The sequence below is a fragment of the Branchiostoma floridae genome, chromosome 1, assembly GCF_000003815.2.
Source record: "Branchiostoma floridae strain S238N-H82 chromosome 1, Bfl_VNyyK, whole genome shotgun sequence".
NCBI classification, from domain to species: domain Eukaryota; kingdom Metazoa; phylum Chordata; class Leptocardii; order Amphioxiformes; family Branchiostomatidae; genus Branchiostoma; species Branchiostoma floridae.
In genome coordinates, this window is record NC_049979.1 from 29,087,239 (window position 1) to 29,109,739 (window position 22,501).

General features: G+C 38.5%; 2 protein-coding genes across 2 annotated transcripts in view; both read left to right on the top strand.

Moving 5' to 3' along the window:
* Window positions 1–634, top strand: part of LOC118429194 (tubulin epsilon and delta complex protein 1-like) — a 9,834-nt gene extending 9,200 nt beyond the window's left edge. Inside the window, exon 9 of the mRNA XM_035839658.1 lies at window positions 352–634. The gene's annotated coding sequence lies outside the window, so the exon portion shown is untranslated. The remainder of the gene's footprint in view (window positions 1–351) is intronic.
* Window positions 635–2,203: 1,569 nt separating this feature from the next.
* Window positions 2,204–20,398, top strand: LOC118429165 (ERO1-like protein beta; the record flags this gene model as incomplete). Its single annotated transcript, XM_035839612.1, is given in 16 exon segments — window positions 2,204–2,348; window positions 4,517–4,636; window positions 6,452–6,535; window positions 7,403–7,447; window positions 7,957–8,033; window positions 9,568–9,641; window positions 10,333–10,453; window positions 11,062–11,111; window positions 11,970–11,984; window positions 15,076–15,168; window positions 16,132–16,167; window positions 16,886–17,126; window positions 17,631–17,700; window positions 18,321–18,407; window positions 18,690–18,820; window positions 19,465–20,398. Coding segments are annotated over 16 exon segments (1,404 nt in total). The 3' UTR covers window positions 19,523–20,398.
* Window positions 20,399–22,501: the final 2,103 nt, after the last annotated feature.

The window sequence follows — 22,501 nt, forward strand, 5'->3', positions numbered from 1 at the left end:
CGCAAAATGAACCGTGCGATTTAACGACAACTCCTCAAATGTTACATGACCAGTGTTTTACTGCAAATCAAGAAACATTTTCCTTTCCTAGACTTTGCTAATGAGCGCTGCAATGTTTTCTGTACGAGTAGAGGTCATGGATAAACAGTATTCTTACAACGTTTATTTGAAGGGCTAAGAAGGGCTGAGAATTGTCGTAAAAACGCACGGTACATTGCGTTTATTTGAAGGGCTGAGAAGGGCTGAGAATTGTCGTAAAAACGCACGGTACATTTTGCGACCATAGCAGACCCATCCAAGGACGAACCATTAAACCGGGGACAAAGCCGGGCGCCTGCGGCGCCCCGGCAAAAAACGGTCAGACCTAATCTGTGTGCAGGTACGCCTCCTGGCAGAAAGTGATGGAATTGCAAGCAATATGGCATGTCCCATACCGGTATTCCTAAATATGGCGTCAACAATGTTACAGACTGAGATGATACTTTTTTCATAGAAATAAGTTTATTGTGATATTAAATATTCTCTTTTGATGTAATTGTCTGGGTCCTTTTCTCCTGGTGAATGTATGAATTAAGTTTATGGATGATTTATAAGAAAAAAATTATATCCATTACAAAACATTACAGTAATGATGACTTAAGGTTAAAGTGGCAGTTATTAAGAATTAAATTTTTTTAATTAGATGAAAACAAACATTTTCAAATTACTACAGATCATTAGTAGATATCAGTTTGCGCAACACTACGTTTGTAGCTTCCATCATTATGCAACGAAAAACGAAGTTTCATTACAGTGGTATGTACCAAAGTGCTGTATTTTGTCATAGAAAAAAATAATATCAGAGGTAATAAATATGATGACGTCATCAATTCGGCCCCCAAAAAATCAGATTTAGAATTCTCTAATGCCCATCTATCAATATTCGTTACGGCTCCATTCTTTCTTAATTTATTAATAAGAAAACAGCGGAGGGTCAAAATGCCAATTTAGCCGACCGAGATACCTTAATATTTTGCAAATTGCAAAATGTAGTGAACTTATTGAAATTTATTGTGAAATAAATAAGTTTACTTTTTGAAATAAATTTTGATGCCTTGATATTATATATATATATATATACATCTATTCATTCATTTATTATTCTTAAAGCTATGTTTATATATTTGTTTCTTTTTGTATCTGACATTCCTTTATCAAAATGTTGCTATTTATTTTAAGTAATGTTGGTGACATGATATTAGAATGGGGAATAATGTAACAATGGGGCAACCTTAACAAAAATATGACTTTTTTTCATTGGTTGTGATATGTATAGAATTACATCGTTATCTATAACAGTCATTATAGAGCTTCCAATGTTTGTGAACCCAGGGAGCTTTTATCCTGATAAAAGCTCCTTGGTTAACCTAAGAAAATTTTACTTTCTACTACTTTTGAGACCTCAATTTTGCTAATAGGTCCTAAATAATAATAATATCGGGTGTATTTGCAGCCAGTGCCATAGGCAGGTACCCAATGTGTTGAGTAATGAGGCTGTTTAACGTGGTCGAGGCACCTCCTCGAGCACGGGACCCCCGTTTTACGTCCCTCCCGGAAGACGATTTCGTGGAAAGCTTCGTGAGGCTACAGCAATCCGGACGTCCTTGGTTGGTCTCCCATCCAAGCACTGTCCGGACCGCGCGTTGCTTAACTTCCGAGATCGAGGGATCGGGTGTACCAACGCGCCACGCGGCCGTAGCTATCCGTTTCTGCATGGGTGCAAATAGATGTAATGCTCACAAATTCCTTTTCAGTCAATTATTCAGCCATACCGACTAAAATGTTTCAAACAGCACGGGTTTTATTTTATTTCGCGTAATTTAATAAGTTATCACAGGTGAGACACATCCCACTAGGTAATACTGCTACAGTCCACTCATATTGGGCCACGTAGCTTCCGGTAATCACATTACGTGTGCTATATCCCTCCGCATCATTCATAGAACGTCGTGCAAGACAAGATAGACAACCTAATGCTTTGAAAACAGCCACACATAACCTTAACGATTTCTCAAGATATATCTATATGTAATCTGCGACGTTAAGGTTACATACTTTAAGGCGACGGTAGATGAAAGAAAATAGTCCCAGAATCTAGGCGAAGTGATCGCCGGTGGGGGTGTGAAGCGGCTCGATCATCAACAAGGAAGATACAGTGACACCGGCGGTGTCTTGTCGGGACGTCTTGCAAGATCCTGGCATGGAAGATGGCGTCTAAGATCCATCTTCTGGTGACTGGACTGCTGGTTCTTATTCCTACCATCGGATCCAGGCGACAGAACTCTTCAGCTGAGCAGTGTTTTTGCAATGTAAGATGTCATGCGTGTGGGGTGGGAGGGGGGCATTTTATTATGTTCTTTTTATTAGTAGATTTCCATGAAAATGTCATCCTCCGTTGCAGTATGGTTCGTCTAGTTAGCAACTATTGGAAGGTATTGCTAACTTAGATCGTAATGCTAAAGTTAATGTGATCTTGTGCAGCCTATACGTTAAAGATTCAAGTACATGTAAACGTCATACCAAAATGTCCTCTAACGTTAACGGTAATTAAATTTTCTCTCGATGAAGGAAGCCACATATGAAAGAAAAACGTTTAACAAATTGACTTTGCACTCCAACAGCGTAATATTTCCATAATTGTTACAAAGCATGCGTCATGCATATTAAGAGGGAAGTCGTTAAAAAAGGAACCATATGGTTGGAACAATCGCGAAAGAGGGAAGCGATTTTTTTTTCTTTCCCACGCTGATTTCTCAAGTTCCCCTCTTGCCTAACGATGTTTTCGTATACTAGAAATAGTTGTCGTAATCAAAAACAGTTGTCTGAATGTTCAGATCTTTTTGCAAGCCACAACAACTTTCCCTTGAGGGCGCCTTGCCTTAGCGTGTTTATATCCCACCAGTCGGCCGTATGTTTGTATTTTTGCGCCTGTACCTTTAACCACTCCCGGCTTACCAATCGCCTTGTCAAGAACTACTTTTGGAGTACAAAGTCTAATCGATTTTTTTCTCTCTTTGTTTTCTTCTGTTTGAGAAATTGAGTGTGATTGACATTTGCAATGTAGGAAGGGGGCGTGGCTTAGAATTTGACAAGTGGACTACGTGTCACATTATCAGGTGAAAGGGTATTACCAAACTACACATAAAACGTACCCTAAGGGCAAGTAGTCAAAATAGACAGAGGATTTGACCCAGAATGGGTAGGGCTTTCATTCTGCAAGTTGTTGTGTTAGTGGCTGTTTTTCTTGCTACGGAAAGCAACAAGAATGGGAGTCAAACAACCACCAATTTTTTGGACAAGGCAGAGTGTTCGTGCAAGGTAGGTGACTACTAAGTTGGTTTCGGCGTAATTCAGAAGTGTTGCATCAGTCAAGGGCGTTCGTAGGATTTTAGAAATTGGGAAATTTGTCTGAATTTAGTGCTTTGTTGCCTAACTGTTTTTGTCTTACTCTTACTCTTATTGAAGCCTGTACCTATTGTGTTATATACAATGTATGTTTTTGCTTAGGTTGATTTCAATGATAATAGCCTTGACTTCGTATTCTTATCAAAGTCACGATTCTCGCAGTTGAAAGTAGCCATTGATGGCTGTGTGTGATACACATACGCATGACGTACATGTATGCCCCCCTTGGAGAAAGTAAATGGAACACTGAAAGCAGTTTATTTTTTTCTTAAGGTTCTGCATTGGGAAGCCATTTACTAGTACATAGAATCAGGACAATTATCAAGTGTTCAACCATGACATTGACATTAGTACTGCTAACATTGATAATTGTCTCGAAAATGTGATAAAGGTACGCACAACGTACAACCACTTATACATGAGTTGTGTACATGGGGTGGTAGCAGAAGTTATGTTTCTGAATATTTTAGAAAACCATTGTAGAATCCAGATAGGTTCAAGGCTTCAAGCTTAATGATAAGTCTTAAGTAAAGCCATCTAACGTGGTGGGAGCTTTTTATTTGAAATTACTCTCACCTTCATCATACAGGATAATCCCCAATAATCACGAAAGGCAACATACAAGCATTCTAACAAAGGAGTTAAACATTACCTAAATGCTATTCAGATGTAAATCACGGTGTAGCTTGCGGATAAAATGGAAACACCATTCATAAGATAAGAAATACATTTTGTAGCAATGGTTCCTGAACAATTTTAGTATGATCCATTACACTACAGAGTGATGGTGCAGTTAATTTACAATGTTACCTGCCCCAGTGAAGGTATGCAAAAAAGGATTTCAAGCTCTGATGAATGTACATGTATATGTCACAGTAGAGATCACGATCCAGTAGAATTGTTGATTCTCCTAGGAGAGATCGCGATCAGAGTTTCTCCTAGGAGAGATCCCGATCGCAATCTGTACTAGGAGAATCGACGATTCTACTGGATCATGATCTCTACTGTGACATATACCAATCTGATGACACTACTTGTATTCACGGATGTTTATTGACTGTGTTATGTGCAGCTGAAGGGAGGTCTGGATGACTGTAGCTGTGATGTGGAATCCATCGACTCCTTCAACAATGGGAAGATCCACCCCCTACTGGAGGAGCTGCTGGGAAGGAACTACTTCAGATACTTCAAGGTCAGTTCAAGGATAACGGCAGGGCTGTCTCTATAGGACTTGCCCTCCATCCTGAAATTTGCTTGTACAGTAGAAGCCAGTTAATTGCACAATGCATAACTTCACACTACTGTTAATAATTTCAATTGCAAGGAATCCAAAAGTCCCGCAGTGATGCGTTCCAGCTAAATAACTTCGCTATGTTGCACTATCCAGATAATTGCACAAAATGTGCTGGCAAATGGAAAGTGCAATTAAATGGCTTCTACTGTACTATGTTGTAGGGACATACAACACCATTTGTTGCTGTGTGTTAATTTAAAACAGACCCTCTGTGGTGAACCATGGGTTCTTTCATGACCTGTTGTACAAGTACCACCTCCAGGGTGGTATGACTGGCTATTGAAATGCTCGTCAGATGGCAATGGGGGCCGATTTACATGCAGCAACGAAAAGTGTTGTACGACCGCATACTCATCGTATGCTGTTGTCGTATGTCCAGTAATTTTCCTAAAGTAACTGTAAATTAGTTATGTGACTGCAGTTGAAAATTTATAGATGCCACTGAAGTCGACTATCAGAGAGTGGAATTTGTCTATCAAAGATTGGAATTTGTTATCACCAAGCACAGATCACTGCAGCTAGATAATATATTATGCAAAAGTTAGATGTGACAGGTCCGTGTGATATGCTGAAGGGTGGTTATAACAACTACATAGACAGATACAGAAATTGTATTTTCAGAAAGATATGTTTTAACATTATCAAAATTAGATTGATGGGAGTGTTTAAGTTGTGATAAGAGATCTACGTATTACACAGACCTCTTGTTTGTGCTATGTTCAAAAGTTGATCTTTATCACTGACACAGATGTTATAGATGAGTACTTACCTGACAAAAAGCCATTGTCTTGGACATCGATAACCATAATCTGTGTGCTTTTCTACTTAAAACAGTTTGAATTAGTGCTTTGAAGTATTATATCCTCAAGATATATATACAGGAAAGTAAATCATTAAGCTCAATTCTTGAAAATTAACTTCTTCCCAAACTGCACAAATTGTTAGATGTACATTTGTAGAAATGCCTGAAGAAGGAGAGTCTATGACATTGCAGAGTAAAACTACTAAGACTCAGATTAGTCAGAAGTACATGTACCTGGGTGCTTGTTTCCTGTGCCAAAATAGCTTTTTGCATCAAAATGTGTGGCATCAGAGTGGCATAATGGTAGGGCATTTAGCCCAGACCCTAGAGGCCCTGGGTTTGCATCTACTGACATGCCCCATTAATTGGCATGTAGGGCTCCTTCCCGGTGTGAGTGGATCAAATAATTCTGTCTGGATATGCAGCTTGTACTGTTCAGTACAAACCTGGTTTGTTATGTCATTAGGCTGTTTACAGGGTATACAATACAAATACAAAGTAATAATGGCTTAAGTAGTGATGGTAGACTCTCACTGCACTTAGGCACTGGTGCGACACTGCGGGGTTTGTTCACTGCGTCACTGTTTTGTTATATCTCTTTATCTCTGAAAGTCATCTACGAACCCCGCAGTGCCACACTGGTGCACCAAGTGCAGTGAGAGTCCTCCTGTAGCAGGAAAGATGTTTATAATCACATATATGTATAACTATAAGGACTACAAATGTACCTGTCCTTCATATATGCCATATGTACTCTCCAAGCAGAGGTTGGTGGGAAAAATTTGTAATCAGCCTCCCCACCAAAAAAATGAAATTTTCCCCCACCAACCTCTGCTTGGAGAGTACTCATGTACAATTAGCATGAGTTTATGCTGTATTCTTACACTTTGCCATGCTATGGACTGTTACAGGTGAACCTGAACAAGGACTGTCCCTTCTGGTACGACGACAGCAAATGTGCACTCAAGGACTGTGCAGTAGATATCTGTACTGAGGTAAGAAAATAACAGATGTACTAGATATAGTTTAATATGGTTAATAACAATACACATGCAGTCATATACATGATTGTATATCAATTGCTGACTGTTGTCAATATTCAAATCTATCTGTATCTGCAATTCATTTTGAAAATGCACATTTACACATTGTAGATTCCTGAAACAACTTGTCACTGTTCTTTGTTTGTTTGACATCCATATCAAAATGAAATATTTTAACAAATACGCCCTTGCAGTTCCAAAGGCAGCTGCTAGGTGACCCAAACCTACACCACTGTCTCCTTACAGCTATCTGCCATCAAATAATCAAGACCTCAGCATTTTCAGAAAAGCAGAAAAGAAACAAAAGCAGAAGTTCTACTTCAGTACTAAGGTCACACACTAGGGGGCCCAAAATCAACCTTGACCTTTATCATCCCAACCCTTATCAACATACCAAAACAGACCAAATATCATTGCAATACTGTAAGTTCAGAAATGTTCGTGGTGGTGTTTTGTTCACGGTTTTCGCGAGGCAGTCTTTAACCGCAAACTTAAACCACCACGAACATCTTTCCATTGCAGTATGTGACTGCAGTCTATGGCACTACCGTGAACTTAAAACCACCGCGAACACTCCACTTTCCCACTAACGCGAAATTAAATCCCCGCGAATGTAAATGCATTTACAGTACATCCTGATGAAAAAGGAGGTTCTTATTATGTTATGCCAACCACAAATATCCAGAAACACAAACACATACCAAAAATAGAACTTCCATTATATTTTTCGTGGAGATAAAAATCTCTCCGTCAATGTTTGATTTTAGTCTGTTGTTGTTAAGAGGAAGGTAACTTTCTTGTTTGTTTGTTTTTTAATAGGAGGTGCTGCCCGAAGGAATGAGAAATGGGCATGAAGTAAAAAAGGTAAGTGCGAAATATTTTTGACTCTTTCAGTTGGTTTAAGTATTGATAAGATCATACAAAAATTTAATGTTTTATTTATTGTTCCAAACACTGTCCTTGTTGAGAAATTGTTGATAATATGATAAAATTTATACAGACCCTATGTAAATGTAAAGGTGGTATCTCACTGCACTTGGGGCACCAGTGCAGCACTGCGTGATTCGTTTACCACGGCACTGCTTTATTATTTTTACCAATTTTCTATGATTTAGATATTGTGTTATATGTGTATGACTAAGAAGACAACAAAATACACAAATCGTAAGAAAATTTGTTCTTTATCTCTGAAATTCAATTTTTGAACCCCAAAGTGCCACACTGGTGCCCCAAGTGCAGTGAGATACCACCTTTAACTCACAAACTGATTTTACAGTTTTTTCATCGCAATACTTTAACATTAGGTACATTGACATGTGCTAAATTCAATACTAAGGAAACTGACAAACTGTTGCTTGCTACCTTGACTATAGTACATGACAGACTCTCTGCAGGAGAAAGAGGAATGTGATGAAATGATGGAGCTCAGTACAGTAGACACCACGCTCAGGTTAGAACCATGTTTAACTCATAGATATACATGTTGTACAAGGAAAGATTAGATCGTCTAAACTTTCCTTGTATTTGTGCTAACTCTTTTAAACTTTAAAGCCCTGTTTTATTATGTTTCTGAAGTAAAACATATTGTTTTCACTGGCCTACAGGCCCTTGTTTTTTTTTTTTCTTCCATCGTCAGCCAAAGGTTACTGTGACATAGGCTAAAATATTTTTAAAAATTATAACATTTTTAAAAATCGCCATTATGTAATGCTGGTACCAGTAGCTCAACTGGCAAAGCAACGGTTACTGTCTATGACGCAGTTGGACGGAAGTTCATCTCCCATCTTGGACGTTTTTTTAATCTATTCTTTTCTTCTTCTATTAAGACGTATATCTGATTTATACACCGAAAGCTTTCATCTTTTGAACAGGACATTGCACATTTGACAATCAGCTTTTTTATTTATTTCTAACAATTTTTCTTTTCCCTACGGAAACATCTTGCATTTTCTTTGAAAAAAATGGCCCTTCTAGTTTGCTTTTGCTTCAAGCTACATGTTTTTTCTTTTGAGCCCGACAAAGCGAGTGACTTGAGTGTGTTTCCATCTCTAAGCTACAATCGGTAACTAACGTTAAAACTGTATACAGTATATGTTTGCATTACTGACTATGTAACCTCGTACCTACCACATCCTGTTTCTAAACCATGGGTCTGTTTATTTCAAACAATGGCCTTGTAAAGATTTGATTTAGGATGATTGCTTGCAGATACGGCGGTCTGCACTTAAGCAATTGAGGCTGAAAAGAAATCACAATTGATTAAACACTCAGCCATATTTTCATGAGCTTAGTGGATATAAACAGGACGTTGCAAAGGCATTTTAGCCAAGATATTAAGTAAAATGTATTATAAGCTTCTTACCCATGGAGTGTTGTGGCTTAGAACATTGATTTTTTGAGTGCTTGCATTTGTATGAAAATAATGCGGCCTCAGTCTCTAAGAAAAGGTGTAGTGATGCCAATAATGCTATATGTCTAGTATATCTTTATCTTTCAAGAGCTGCTGTTTTTAAAAACAGAGTATTTAGGGATATGGAGTTGACATTGATGATTTCAAACTGACATATTTTGAAGATACACACTGTGTATTGCAATTTCATATCACCATCCATAGACTTGATCCCTAAATTCGCTGTTTTTAAAAACAACAGCTCTTAAAACAGAATGAGCAGGAAAACTTTTTTCTCCATTTTTACATATTTTGTAGGCTGTACCCAGGACTTAGACATATTCAAATCTTGTAAATAAATTTTGCACCTGGCTTAAAATTTTGAGATACTGTACCTTCTCGAACTGGGGTCTTACACAATGTAAACCAAAGTAAATCCCTATAAGCAAAAAAACTGTGTTGTAATTTCTCAAAACTTCATTCCATATTCTCTACATACGTGTAAATAAGAATGCAGAAGTCATGGTAGAACTGACGGACATGTACATGTGTATAAAGCTTTGTCAAATTGTGTATTATATACCTTTCACTACAGCCAAGAGAGTAAGGATGCCTTTGTAGAATGGACAGAGTACGATGATTCCCAGCTCAGCTTCTGTGCCATGGATGGTAAGGAGAACCAATGTTCATTATAAGTCTTATACCCTGTGTTCGAATCAAGTGAATTTTCCCATAATTTATTTATTTATAATTTATTTATTGGCTTCTGCATGAAACATTGATGACTTATTGTTCCTATCATGTCCAACCAATTTTCCTGTAATATCTCATGTAATAGTATCAAGTCGTTCTGCTAGTTCATTTTAGATGCTAAAGAAGAAAAACACGCTCCAGAAAACCTTAATAATTTCAAAATAGATTGACTAGATGAATTAATATTTGTAGGTTTGATATATCAAAGAATAGTGAATACATAGGTTGCAATTAGATGTCTCTACAAAGCAAGTCTGCAGAATTAATATTCTGGCTCAAGGTCTCAGAATTCTGGCAGAATCCTGGCTCAGGTTCCCAGAATTCTGGCTCACACTCACAGCCAGATTCCTGGCAGAATTCTGCAGAATTGGCCATCTTCATGGAGACATCTAATTGCAACCTATATTATATTCATCATCCTTTGATATATCATACCTGCAAATATCAATTAATCTGGTTAATCTATTTTGAAATAAATTAAGGTTTTCTGAAATTACATTTTGTGTAAAGTGTTCGTCCAGAATTTATACTGTTGCGTTTTTCATATATTGTCATGTAGTTATTGATTTGTGTGAATTTTTTTTTAATGAGATGATTGTGGTTGCAGATGAGGATGAAAATGACATGCAGTACGTTGACCTCCTGCTGAACCCGGAACGCTACACTGGCTACAAGGGGGAGTCCCCTCACAGGATCTGGAGAAGCATCTATGAGGAGAACTGCTTCAAGTTAGTGGCAGTTAACAATTGTGTTGCAGATACGTGTTAATAGTTTGGGGTTATATCAATAGCAAGTAAAAGATGATTAAAGGTACTCTACTAATAATAATATTCTTGAAATTTTGAGGTGGTTTTATGCCTGGCATTTTTGTCCAAAGTACATGTACGGCCGACGTCCTGGCTATTAATGATAGAGCTTCGGGCAATTTTTAGCAGCTCGTGTGTTGGCATTGAAACTTCCTTGTGATGTCAGTTGTGCACCAAAAAGGCAGGAAACTCAAACTTTCCTGAATGAAACATTGAGCCGAGTCCAATTTGTGATGAAACAGATTTTTTTTTATTTGACAAGCTTCAGCCGATCTAAAAATTTGACTGGCGCTCACTTGAATTGTGATGCAGGCCTAAGAACTGTGACCCTTTCCAGTAGTGTGTAATTTTTTGTCAGTAAAATGACTCAGCCATGTAAGAACTCAAGGCTTCTTGGTCCAAAGGCAGTGTTGCCAATCACTGTACTATGCATGCCACTACAGGAACATTCAATTTGTAATACAGCCATGTACATGTATTTCACACATTATATATATCCCATGTATGTACATGTATTGTCTTTCCTACAGGCCTGTCCAGTCTACCAGACCATCCTATTCCCCCAACATCGTATCAAAAGGTACACAAACGCTGTCTCCAATATTGATGTTATGTGTTATAAGGTTGAATATGTTTGTGAGCTGTTTTCTCTTTTCTTTTCATGAATCCTTTTCACAGGTTTTTGCCATGTGTGCATGGTTTTGCATTTTGATTATCCACTTTGTTTGTGCATGGAATATTTTCTATTTATTATTTTGACCATTGAAATTTGAAACCATTTTGAGAGAGGTTGTTACTTACAATCATTATGGTAAAAAAGCTATACATGTACAAATATTGTTATATGTTTTATGGATGTTTTGATATTTGATTTATAAGGTTCTCCGCATGCGGTTAGAAGACTATTATTACTGTTGCTGAGGTCGAGCAGAATGTGATCCATGTACAAATGTATATGTGTAAATACTTTTTTTATGTCAAGCTACTCCAGTATTTTTGCCCCCGCTGCCACTGCAGAAGTAGTATTATTATAGAGCATGTGAAAGTACAGTATTGTACCACTGCATTATAGCTTGTACCCTTTTTCATCTGCAAAAACGTTCTCATAAGGCCATGTTGATTTGTATTACATTAGACAACATCCTCTGGGAATCCCACAACTGATGCAAGTGTGGGATTATAAAAAATTTTGTCAAAAAAAATTGCCTTGTGGTATAGGGAAGGCTGAACAAATGGCTTAGTAAAGTACGCAGATACATGTATCATTCATATAATTGAATTGGCCTCACAGTGAATGCAGAACTACAAAACAACCTTTTTTTCAAGATCTGGGCATTTATAGCAAAATGTCACTTGTATCACAGCATGGACCCTCCAGTGTTTTCCCTCCCAACCACAGCCTATACTTACCTGTTGTTTGCTCTGTCTTGTTTTCTAGGGTCCCCACTTGAAGGTAACTGTCTGCCGTGTGCTGTGGTAGCCTCAGCATGCCGTGTCTGAGTAGAGTAGAGGTAGAGGTAGTGGTAGAGGTAGACTGTGGTATTGTGTGTAGGCTTTAAAGCTTTCTGTTGTGGTGTTATCTCTGGCATGTTTAAGGGGCTGTCTCAAAAGTTAGCATTCCTTTTCTAAATGAACTTTAGGAACATTTGTATGGCCTTTCAACGTCTTTCACAAATGTCAAACATCATTAGTATCAAATATTGTTATCAGAAGACAAGACTACTTGAAATGCACACAAACACTATTCATAGTCGCTGTGTTGAATTGGCATTATGGTTAGTGTGTTTTGGTTCTAGGTACCTGACATTGGTTGGGAAAGTACGTGTAAAAGGTGGTTGAAGGAGAGGGTTGGGCTCTGCCTTCTTACTGTGCCCTAGACAAAAAACCAACTGGCATCAAAAAGGGTTTGTGACTGCCTTTATCCAGAGCAGCACTGACTGAATGATCTTCATTGAGAGATTCATAATGGAGGCTTTTTAGCAAAACCTAGATCATAAGAAGAAACAACAGTTGCCAACTTTTGAGGACACCCATTCCTTGTAAACCATTGTGCCGTGCATGGTGTAGTAGTGTGGATTGTTTTTGTGGTGTGGTATATTTATTTATCATAACTGCACTTAGGGTCTGTTTTGGGTTAGAACTCTGTATATTAACCTTTTGCATTGCACCCCGGTCAAATGTCCAAATTTGAAATCTTCTAGTCTATTATCAAATATTGATATGTAAATTAAAGAAGAAGAATTGTTTTACTAACACCATCAATATACTCAGGACAGACCCCAGTGTTGTACAATGTAGATTATGTCGTTCCATACACAAAGACACTGGACCAATGATATCACTTCTGTCAACTAATCCATAAAGATGTACTTGATGGCATTTTTATTTTATTTTCGAATTGCAAAATTGGGTTCTTGTTGACTTTATGTTTTAAAGAAAAGTTTAATAAAGTAGAACATGCTTTAAAGGTGATGGATATGATTCTGTACAATTATAGGAAACATGCTACAGATGTCATCAAGTACAGCTTTATTACTTTATTATAATCTCACTTAGTGTACCTCAGAGGTTTAGAAAATACCACACATTTCCTGCAGTTTCGTACGTGGTCCTGTGAGATACCAAAAATTGCATGAAACGTGTGTGTTTACCTAAACCTTGTGGTACTACTGTTATGATAACTGATGGCATGATTCCCCCCTCACACAGATAACAGACAGACACACGGACATTTGACGTTAGTCTCTGGTTTAGTCGGTGATGACAGAATGGTCTATCCAGGGTTGGACAAGTTTTCAAAAATTCACTGGTCCTATGGTCAAGCACATGTACATGGTTCTTTCCACTTGCCCGAACCAACTTTTCACTGGCCCGTAATTTAGATAGCACATTTCTTTGTATTTTTACCTGCAACAAGGAAATCCTGTTTTTTATTTTCGGTAAAAACATCCCAGGTCGTCAGTAAAAGCATGTACTAATTACAAGACCAGGTGGGCCACTGGGAACGTGACTTGTTCAGGATATCCAAATTGCACTAGCCTTGTCGGGCAAGTAAAGGATAATGTGCACTTGCTTGCCCCTATGCAATCGACCAATGGCATTGGACTTGTCTAACCCTGTTATCTCACACATGACCACACAACCAATCAGCAGTCACCCTCTGTAGTTCCTGATTAACTCAACCCTAACTCCACAGTGATTGACCAATGAGATTCTTCCTTTTCAAATGCACATATGATTGACATGATTGATCCATGCACCTGTGTTCTGTCACCCCTTGTCTTTCTGTTGAATCACAATAATGATTTTGTTGCTTGTCACTAACCACATAATTTTGATGCAGTAGACTAAGTTTGTTGTCGCATTTTTGTTGTTGTTCTAGGGCTTAATAACATACTAAACAGTGACTCTAGTTATGACATGGAAGGTGGGGAAAGGGTTTTTGTGTCTCCCTTTCTGTCACACTTTATGAACGCATGTGTGATTACGTAACAGAACCAAGTGCATATTTTTCAAGCAATTTTTGAACCACACAAATTGTTTTTGTCTTAGGGGTATTTTGCTCTCAAACTGTCTGTCATCTTTCACGTCCTTAGATAATAAAACATTCGAATGACATTCCCCAAACCCAACTGGGACATGGGGCCTGGTGTCTTGAGACGGGTAATTACTATTCACTTTTCAAAGTCTAACATTTCAGGGTACCGCTACACAACGTTTGTGGCTATTTCTCTTTGCCACTTGCGTAAAATGCCCCCAAAAGGCTTATCTTTTACTTAACTGTCGAAAATCAATAATCAAACACTGAACACTGCTTTCTGGGGTTGGGGAATGTCCTGTAAATATGTTCTGTTATTTACAGACGTGACACTGTGATGAAAATTTATTTAGTTTGTGAGCAAAATCAGGTCCCTCCCCCCTCTATAATGACATATAAACAGTTTATGTGGTTCAAATTCGCCTATTGCTGGAAGTCTCTGTGATCTTTTCATTATGCACTGCATGGATGTGGCATGAAATCTTCTGTGCACGCTTACGCTTCACTCTAATCATATCATTCACAGGACAAAACAGCTTCTTTATTTCCATATACATATGGCATGATAATATTGTCTTTATATGGCATATACATCTCCCATATTTGGTCATATGTGTTTATGCCTGTTTTCTGCTTTCTTTCTGTGCATGACACGGACTTTAGCTGAAGGTGCTTTGCTTGTTTGTTTGCTATTTTGTTAGTTGATTAACCTTTCGATTCTTCCCTGTACATAATCCCAAACATGGCACCTCTGTCTCTCCAACAGCCTTGCATTATCAAATACACATGACGGACATGTTTGATTTAGTTTTGTCATATTACATAGTTATAGTACTATCAATAATATTCGGTAATAAAATTTATCTCAGAAGACATTGGGCGGGCAGTGTAAGGTGGAGTAAGGCTTAAAGATAAGTTTCTGAAACTAGATGTCAATCTGTAGAATGCCCTTCATTTAAGTATTAACTTTGGTCTCATGATAAGGTTGCCCCCCTCCCACCCCTAGGCCTGTGTCTGGAGAAGCGAGTGTTCTACCGTGTCATCTCTGGGCTGCACTCCAGCATCAACATACACCTGTGTGCCCGGCACCTATTGCCAGGTAAGATACAGCTGCTGTTTATTTTCTGTCACCTGCATACAGGGCACAGGACAACAATGGAAATCTGTATTGACAGTTATGTAAAAACTACTTCCTTGCAGGTGTCATAATCTCATCCATAAACATTCCAGGTCATAAGAACTTTTAAGTCATACCTGGGCCGCGAAAATGTTCGATACAGGTGTTCCGGACCGTGTGATAACTTTCTGTATCACACGGGTTCTAATGTATCACACGGGCTTCCTTCGAGTAAATCGAACTATTTTGAACGGGCCGAATAAGGTATGGTTGAAAATTCGAATACCGGATTTGGACGTTAGAATTGCTGTTGTTGCAATCTTTTTGTCGAGGATATAACATTTTCTCAACTTCTGGTGCATTTCGCATCAAAACATGGGTTTTCTCAGGTGGGTATGACATAAATAAAATACAACACGGTGTATTCTGCATCACCCTCGGTCCCAGCCCTCCCGCACGTTGGATGTCACCCTCCGGCCTTGGGCGCGGGCGATTCTTCCCACGGTCGGGCTTGTGCCTCAGGTGATATGGATCAATACACCGTGTTGTATTCTATATATATCCGCTATTTCAAGTGTCCAAAAAGGCCAACAATTTCTATACAGTGGTATGCGACCCAAATGCCAGAAAGTTGAGAAAGTTAAGACTCCTTTTCTTTCCCGAAAGATAGTGGATGCTACCTGAAACGTCTGACCATTTCCAAATCTATCTATTTGCTTGTGTAACGGTTACCGTTACCTTGAATACCATGTAACCTAGATGTATGCTAGGAAGTTTTATAACCGTCATCAATGAACGTCTGACATGTTTGAAACACTAACAGCATTTACATTGCATAGTAAGAACATTTCCAGAATTTCTGACTGTAGACTGTTGAAGTCTAGATGACTGATATGATTGACAGGACATTGCTGTTTTCCTGTCTGTTACTGCATGAACCAATAGCTGACGGTCACCACGGTGATGTGTGTCTGACAAGAGGTATGTGACAACGACAGTGCTAGGTAGAGCTAGCGACGCTAGGTACGTCTGACAGACTAGCAAGAATCAGCATAGCAATGACAGTAGTGACAGTAGATACCTGTACAGTAGAGTAGCATTGGTTACAGTTGACAAACAGTAACAAAAATGCCTGACAGTTAGCGACACTTTCAGGGTTAGACAAGTCCATTCGTCCGATTGCCCTGGGCAAGGGAAAGTGCTGTTTATTGAAGCACATGTCATTATGTACATGTAATTGCCCAATTGGCCAGTGCAATTGGGATAAATATCTTTTATACCAAAGGCCCACCTGGTCTTGTTGTGATAGCATTGTTACAGATGTTGAATTAAAGGTTTTTTTTTTACTGAAAAATAGAAAGCCAATGATTAGCAAGTGTATGTAAACTCTGGGACAGTGAAAAGTTGCTTTGGACAAGGAGAAATGACTGTACTTGCCCAGAACAAGGAGCACAGAATAGGGCCAGTGAATTTTTGAGGACTTGTCTAACCCTGAGTTTTGTTGGTAGTTAATATAATTAGAGAAATGCTAACAAACATTGTCAGGATGCTTTACCCAAATTTTCCTCACCTCACCAAATTTTCCTCACCTCACCAAATTTTCCTCACCTCACCAAATTTTCCTCACCTCACCAAATTTTCCTCACCTCACCAAATTTTACTCTTGGATGACTCCTGACGTTAACCTGATTCCCCATAGACGGATGGGGGAGGACCAAGTGGGGTCCTAAACTGGAAGAGTTCCGGAAACGTTTCTCCCCGGAGAGCGTGGGACCGCAGGGCACGACCCGGCTGAAGAACCTGTACTTCGTGTACCTGCTGGAGCTGCGGGCGCTGGTGAAGGCCGCGCCCTACTTCCTGAACCAGACGTTCTACACGGGAGACCGCGGAGAGGACGACGAGGTGCGCCAGCTACTGATGGAGGTGCTGGATGTCGCAAGGTCAGGGCAATGTCAAGTTGAATAATAATGATGATGATAATAACTTAATTGCAAATTTTTGCCCAAACTGCAAGACTAGTATACATGGAAATACGGAATTGATGATAAAGGTATACTAACAGAAAGTCATCACATAGTGCTACTTCTAATCTAAAATAGTTGCTATTGGATGAAATTCCCAACATCTACATACATATATGAATTGGGTGGTGTTTGCAGAAAGACAGTTTTTGTAGCTGTCATGTTTGTAACTGGTGATAGCATATGTGAGTTATGCATACAGTGAATACAGTAAAAGTTGGATAATTTTCTGTGGCAGTTCTTGTATGCAATGGCATGGACAAGATCATTTTTGTGTGTTTGATAGTAATTAATAATGATTCTTCCATAATGTATGTCTGGGACTGGATTTCTAGAGAGAAAAAATGCCAACAGTGCTGTATTCAGCTTGTGATTCAGCTCTACAGGTTCTAATGCAGTTAATACAAAATGCATTTATCACAGGCAATTTCCGTACCAGTTTGACGAAAACACCATGTTCCAAGGTGACCCCAAGGAGGCAAGAAGACTCAAGGTGGGTAAAGGTCATAGTATGAACTTCAAGATTTTAAATGCTGCACAATTTTTCTTCATCTGTGAGAAAGTATGGCTTGGGGATTCCAGATTTCTTTTTAGTCCATAAGAACCTCCTTTTAAAGTGAAGTTAATATAGAATACAACACGGTGTATTCCGTATCACCCGAGGTACAAGCCCGACCGCGGGTCGGATCGCACGACGGCTGAAGGCCGGAGGGTGATCCGACCCGCGGGAGGGCTGGGACCGAGGGTGATGCGGAATACACCGTGTTGTATTTTATTTATGTCATACCCACCTGAGAAAACCACTGTTTTGATGCGAAATGCGCCAGAAGTTGAACAAATTTGTTGCCCTCGAAAAAAAAGCGTTGCAACAGTAATGTTCCAACGTCCGAATCAGGTATTCGAACTGTCGATGGCGCCGTACTCGGTCCACTCAAAACAGTTTGATTTATTCGAATGGAGCCCGTGTGATAAGCCCGGGCCGTAGGGAAAGTTATCACCCGGTCCGGAACACCCGTATCGAACAATTTCGCGTCACAGGTATGACATAAAGTGAATTACATGAAGTAGAAGTTGAAGATGCATAACTACCCCTGCCCCCCTCCCCCCCTTCAGGAGGAGTTCCGCCAACACTTCTGGAATGTGACCCGCATCATGGACTGTGTCGGGTGTGACAAGTGTCGACTCTGGGGCAAGTTACAGGTACAACGTACATACATACATTTCTCATGACATTGTGAAGCAAAATCTTTTAGTACTTCTCAAATTGGTACAGCACTGTCACTGGAAAAACAAAACATCACATTTGATATTATAAATGCAGAAATGTTCATGGTGGAAATTTCTTCTCCTTACCCTTGTGTTGGTGCAGATTTATAAACATGGAGAAAATTTTTGGTCATTCATTTGGAATTAATCTGTGTTGGCTCACTCTGTAGAATTAACCAATGACTGTTAACGTTGTTGTTGTTTGTTGTTGTTTAGGTCCATGGACTAGGCACAGCGCTGAAGGTCCTGTTCTCGGGTGACATCATTGGTCGGACGGACATCCCGCACAACAGGCAGTTCCACATGACACGACGAGAGATCGTGGCACTGGTCAACGCCTTCGGAAGGTGAGCTTATGATTTGAACAGAAAAGATTACCTACATTGTTATCTTTGCAGTTATGCACAGTTACATCTAGTGTTAAAGTACTTATGTCGCCAAAATACAACGTTTTCTGACTTCATTCAGTCATAGGACAGTTCTGATATTAGTCAACATCAAATCTTACAGGTCATACTTCCATAGTTAACACGGAATCTGGTACCAAGACTTGAAAATAACACTCTTTTGAGAAGCAAACAGTACATGACAACAACTGTTTGGTGAAGCAGAAAAACATTATTTTTTATCAACAGAAAAAATGTCCTTTAGAGAAGCAGAAAAACTTTATTAAATCTTGCAGTTGTATGTACTATAGAAGGCTTTACTCTGTTTGCGTCTCAAAATAACATTTTTTTACAAAATGCTGTGCCAGGTTCTGTGTTTACTATACCATCACATGCAGGAATTAGCTTGATTACCTGGCAAGAGAAACCAAAAATTGAAGTATGATTTGTAAGATTTGACGTTCAATAACATCAGAAGGGTTCATAGTATGTACAAACATCAATATTCATTGAATAATATTTAATCAGCTATTTTAATGTCATTGGTGACACTTAAATTTAGTAACACTGAATGATGACCAAACTGCACCTATGTTCAATCCCAGACTCTCCAAAAGTATACGGGCCTTGGAAGATTTCAAGAACATGATGACGACAAGTTGACAACCTCCAGACACCTGCTGCTACATTCCTCACCACTAGGAACCAGAACTTAAACACTACCACAACACTGCAAGAACTATGGACGAAAACACACTCCAAGTAATATATACCTACTCTCCAAGCAGAGGTTGAGTCGCGTAGATATAGTAGTAAGAGGAGCTTACGTAAGAGGAGCGGCCGTGTAATTTTTCCGACTACTACTATATCTACGCGACTCAATCTCTGCTTGGAGAGTAATATATACCTGTAGCTTCGCTGCAGTATGCTTTAGTTCATTCAGAAGTATGACATATATGCTAGGACTTGTACTTGTTGCAATGTTCTTTTTTTTTTCTTGAATATTCTGGAAAGGCTTATTCAATTTCTCAGCTTGTTGAGCTTTTACCGCACTGTATTGCATATGATATACAAATCAAGCAATACCTGTCATATGCTTAATTTTTATGTTTGTAAAAATGTAGTTATTATTATTTCTGTCCATAATTGTCATGGATGCAATAAGTGGCACATACTGAATGGGGGACTGTAAATAATATAGAAATATCACTCCCAACGGGATCTGTGCATTCCAACTAACACTGGGACTAACTTTTCTTGTCAAAGTATTGCAAAGAATTGGTTTTTATTTAAAGCTAAAACAAGTTATTTTTGTTGAGAACATATTTCTTTCCTTGTACAATTGTGTAAAGATACATATGAACCTATTGACATGAAGTTATTAAGAATCTTAGTTCAAGAAAAAAGTTAAAGGAAACACTTGGCCATTGCCACAGTCCAAAGAGTTTTAAGTTAAGTTTTATTTATTTCAGACCCACTGTCTTGTTTATGTGTACTTAATGTTATACTGCAGGATGTAGTACAGACTGTTAGAAATATGGGTCAACATACCAGCAGCTGACAGCAGAGGCAGAATTGAACCAAATCTTTAGTATAAATCTCCAAACAGTTTGTATGTTATGCTTGTATCTTGTTGTCTCGACTTGGCCTCAGAACCTAATGGCCCATTCACACTTGTGTGTATGTTAAAGTCCGCAAACTCTGTAGCAGAAGAAGTTGTTTTTGATTTGTTTTGTTTGGTAACCAGGCCACACAATGGTCTGTCAAAAAACAACTTATTACCTGCAAAATTGATTAAAACCAAAAAGGATTTCAATACGCAACTCATGTGGACTTGAATGTATGTAAGTGTGAACGGGGCCTAAGCGTTTAACATACTCTACTCTACTCATGACTTAAAAATATTCCTTATATGTATATCCAGAACAGAAACCAATCTTCAACAACTATCTGCAGCAATATGTAACCCCCTGCATTCAAGGAACTGATGTACAAAGATTAACTACCTAGAGATTTGCCTGTATCAAGACTGTGAAGTCAGGTGTATGATGACTTTTTTTCTGTATTTAATATGTATATAAGATTTTATGACTTTGTAAATTGTATATTGTGAAAATGATGATCAATACAGAATGGGAGTTTTTATGATTATAAAGCTATGTAGAAGGGGTCAGTAAATTAGTAGTCAGTACTTAAGTCCTGCTTTCTTCTAGCATACATGTTTCAAATGTTATACAGGAGGCTTAAGGTCTTAAGAGCTATCAAATGTTGATCCATGTGAAAGATATACAGCAAGAAACTCACAGCAACATGGCAGTTGGGAAGCAATGGCTGTTAGATCTTTGGTGTAGAAATTAAAGTTTTGTGCAAGCCAGAAAAGTTGTTGTTTAGTTTGTGTTTGTGTCAAGGTGCATGTACCTTAGAAAGTGATTTTTATGAGTACTCAGATAAAAAGCCTACTAGAGTCAATTCTATATTACCGAGAGGGTGTTTCTTGCCTTTTGTTCTAACATTTTGGAAATCTTTGTAACAATCTAACTGTGATAAGTAACTATTTAGAACTATTTATAACATCTATGTGACGTTCTAAAATATTTCTAAAGTATTCAAACATGTTAGAAACATTTCTAACATCAAATACTTTATTTCTGTTAGTTTCTAAACTGTTCCAGCATAGATGCATCGTTTGTGATCACATGTTCGAACATGGAAACAATACGATGAAACTGGGTCAGTGTGCTGGGAAGAGGACAATTCACACATCCCTGCCAAGTGCAGGAAATTATGTCTGTCTGCCACCTTCTCACAAAAGACTCACCAGTGTATACTATAGAAAATCTAAAAATACAAGAGCCAAACAAAGGACCAAGCTTAGGAACTTTGTTTATGGGGGCAATAAAAGTTTTTATGGAGGGAAAAAATGACACAAAATGTTGGAACATGTTGGAACAATAACAAAAACACATAGATGTTTGAAAATTGTTCTAAATAAAGAGATAATTATATCATTACTTTCCCAAATGTTCCAACAAATATAAAAAGGTTCAAACATGTTGAAACTTTCATTTTTAAATGTTTGAACAATTTCGAACCCGAGTGACTGAAATGTTCTTTTATTCCAAATAGTTCAAACTTATTGCAAATATTATTTCAAAACCATCTCGGTGACTTGGAATTGACTCTACTCCCTAGAAAAAGGGAACAATGGTTATTGTTTTTTGGGGGGAGAGGGGGCTACCGTATTTAATTTGAAGGAGACACTTTTGATTTTTAAACAAACCAGTCAACATCGAGATCTGAATGTTATTGTAAGCTTACCCATCCTGTTGGTAGATTATTCAATATTGACAAGAGTGTTGGAGTTTGCAGTGTGGATCAAAAGCGACTCCTTGCAGCTAGAAAGATTATTGCAGCAAAGGAATCACCAATAGCTGCTAAAATGATACGAATCGCTAGGTGGCCTCAATGACACGTGGCGTTTGTCTATACGTCCAAATGACTTTTAAAAGAACGTGATCGTCTGAGTTCTAAGCATGTCTGAAACAAATCAATGCAAAACAAGCACAAATGAGTTTTGATACAAGTTAAGATTTAAGCACCAAGGATAGGTGTGTGTTTGTGTGGATGGAGTGTAGAACTATC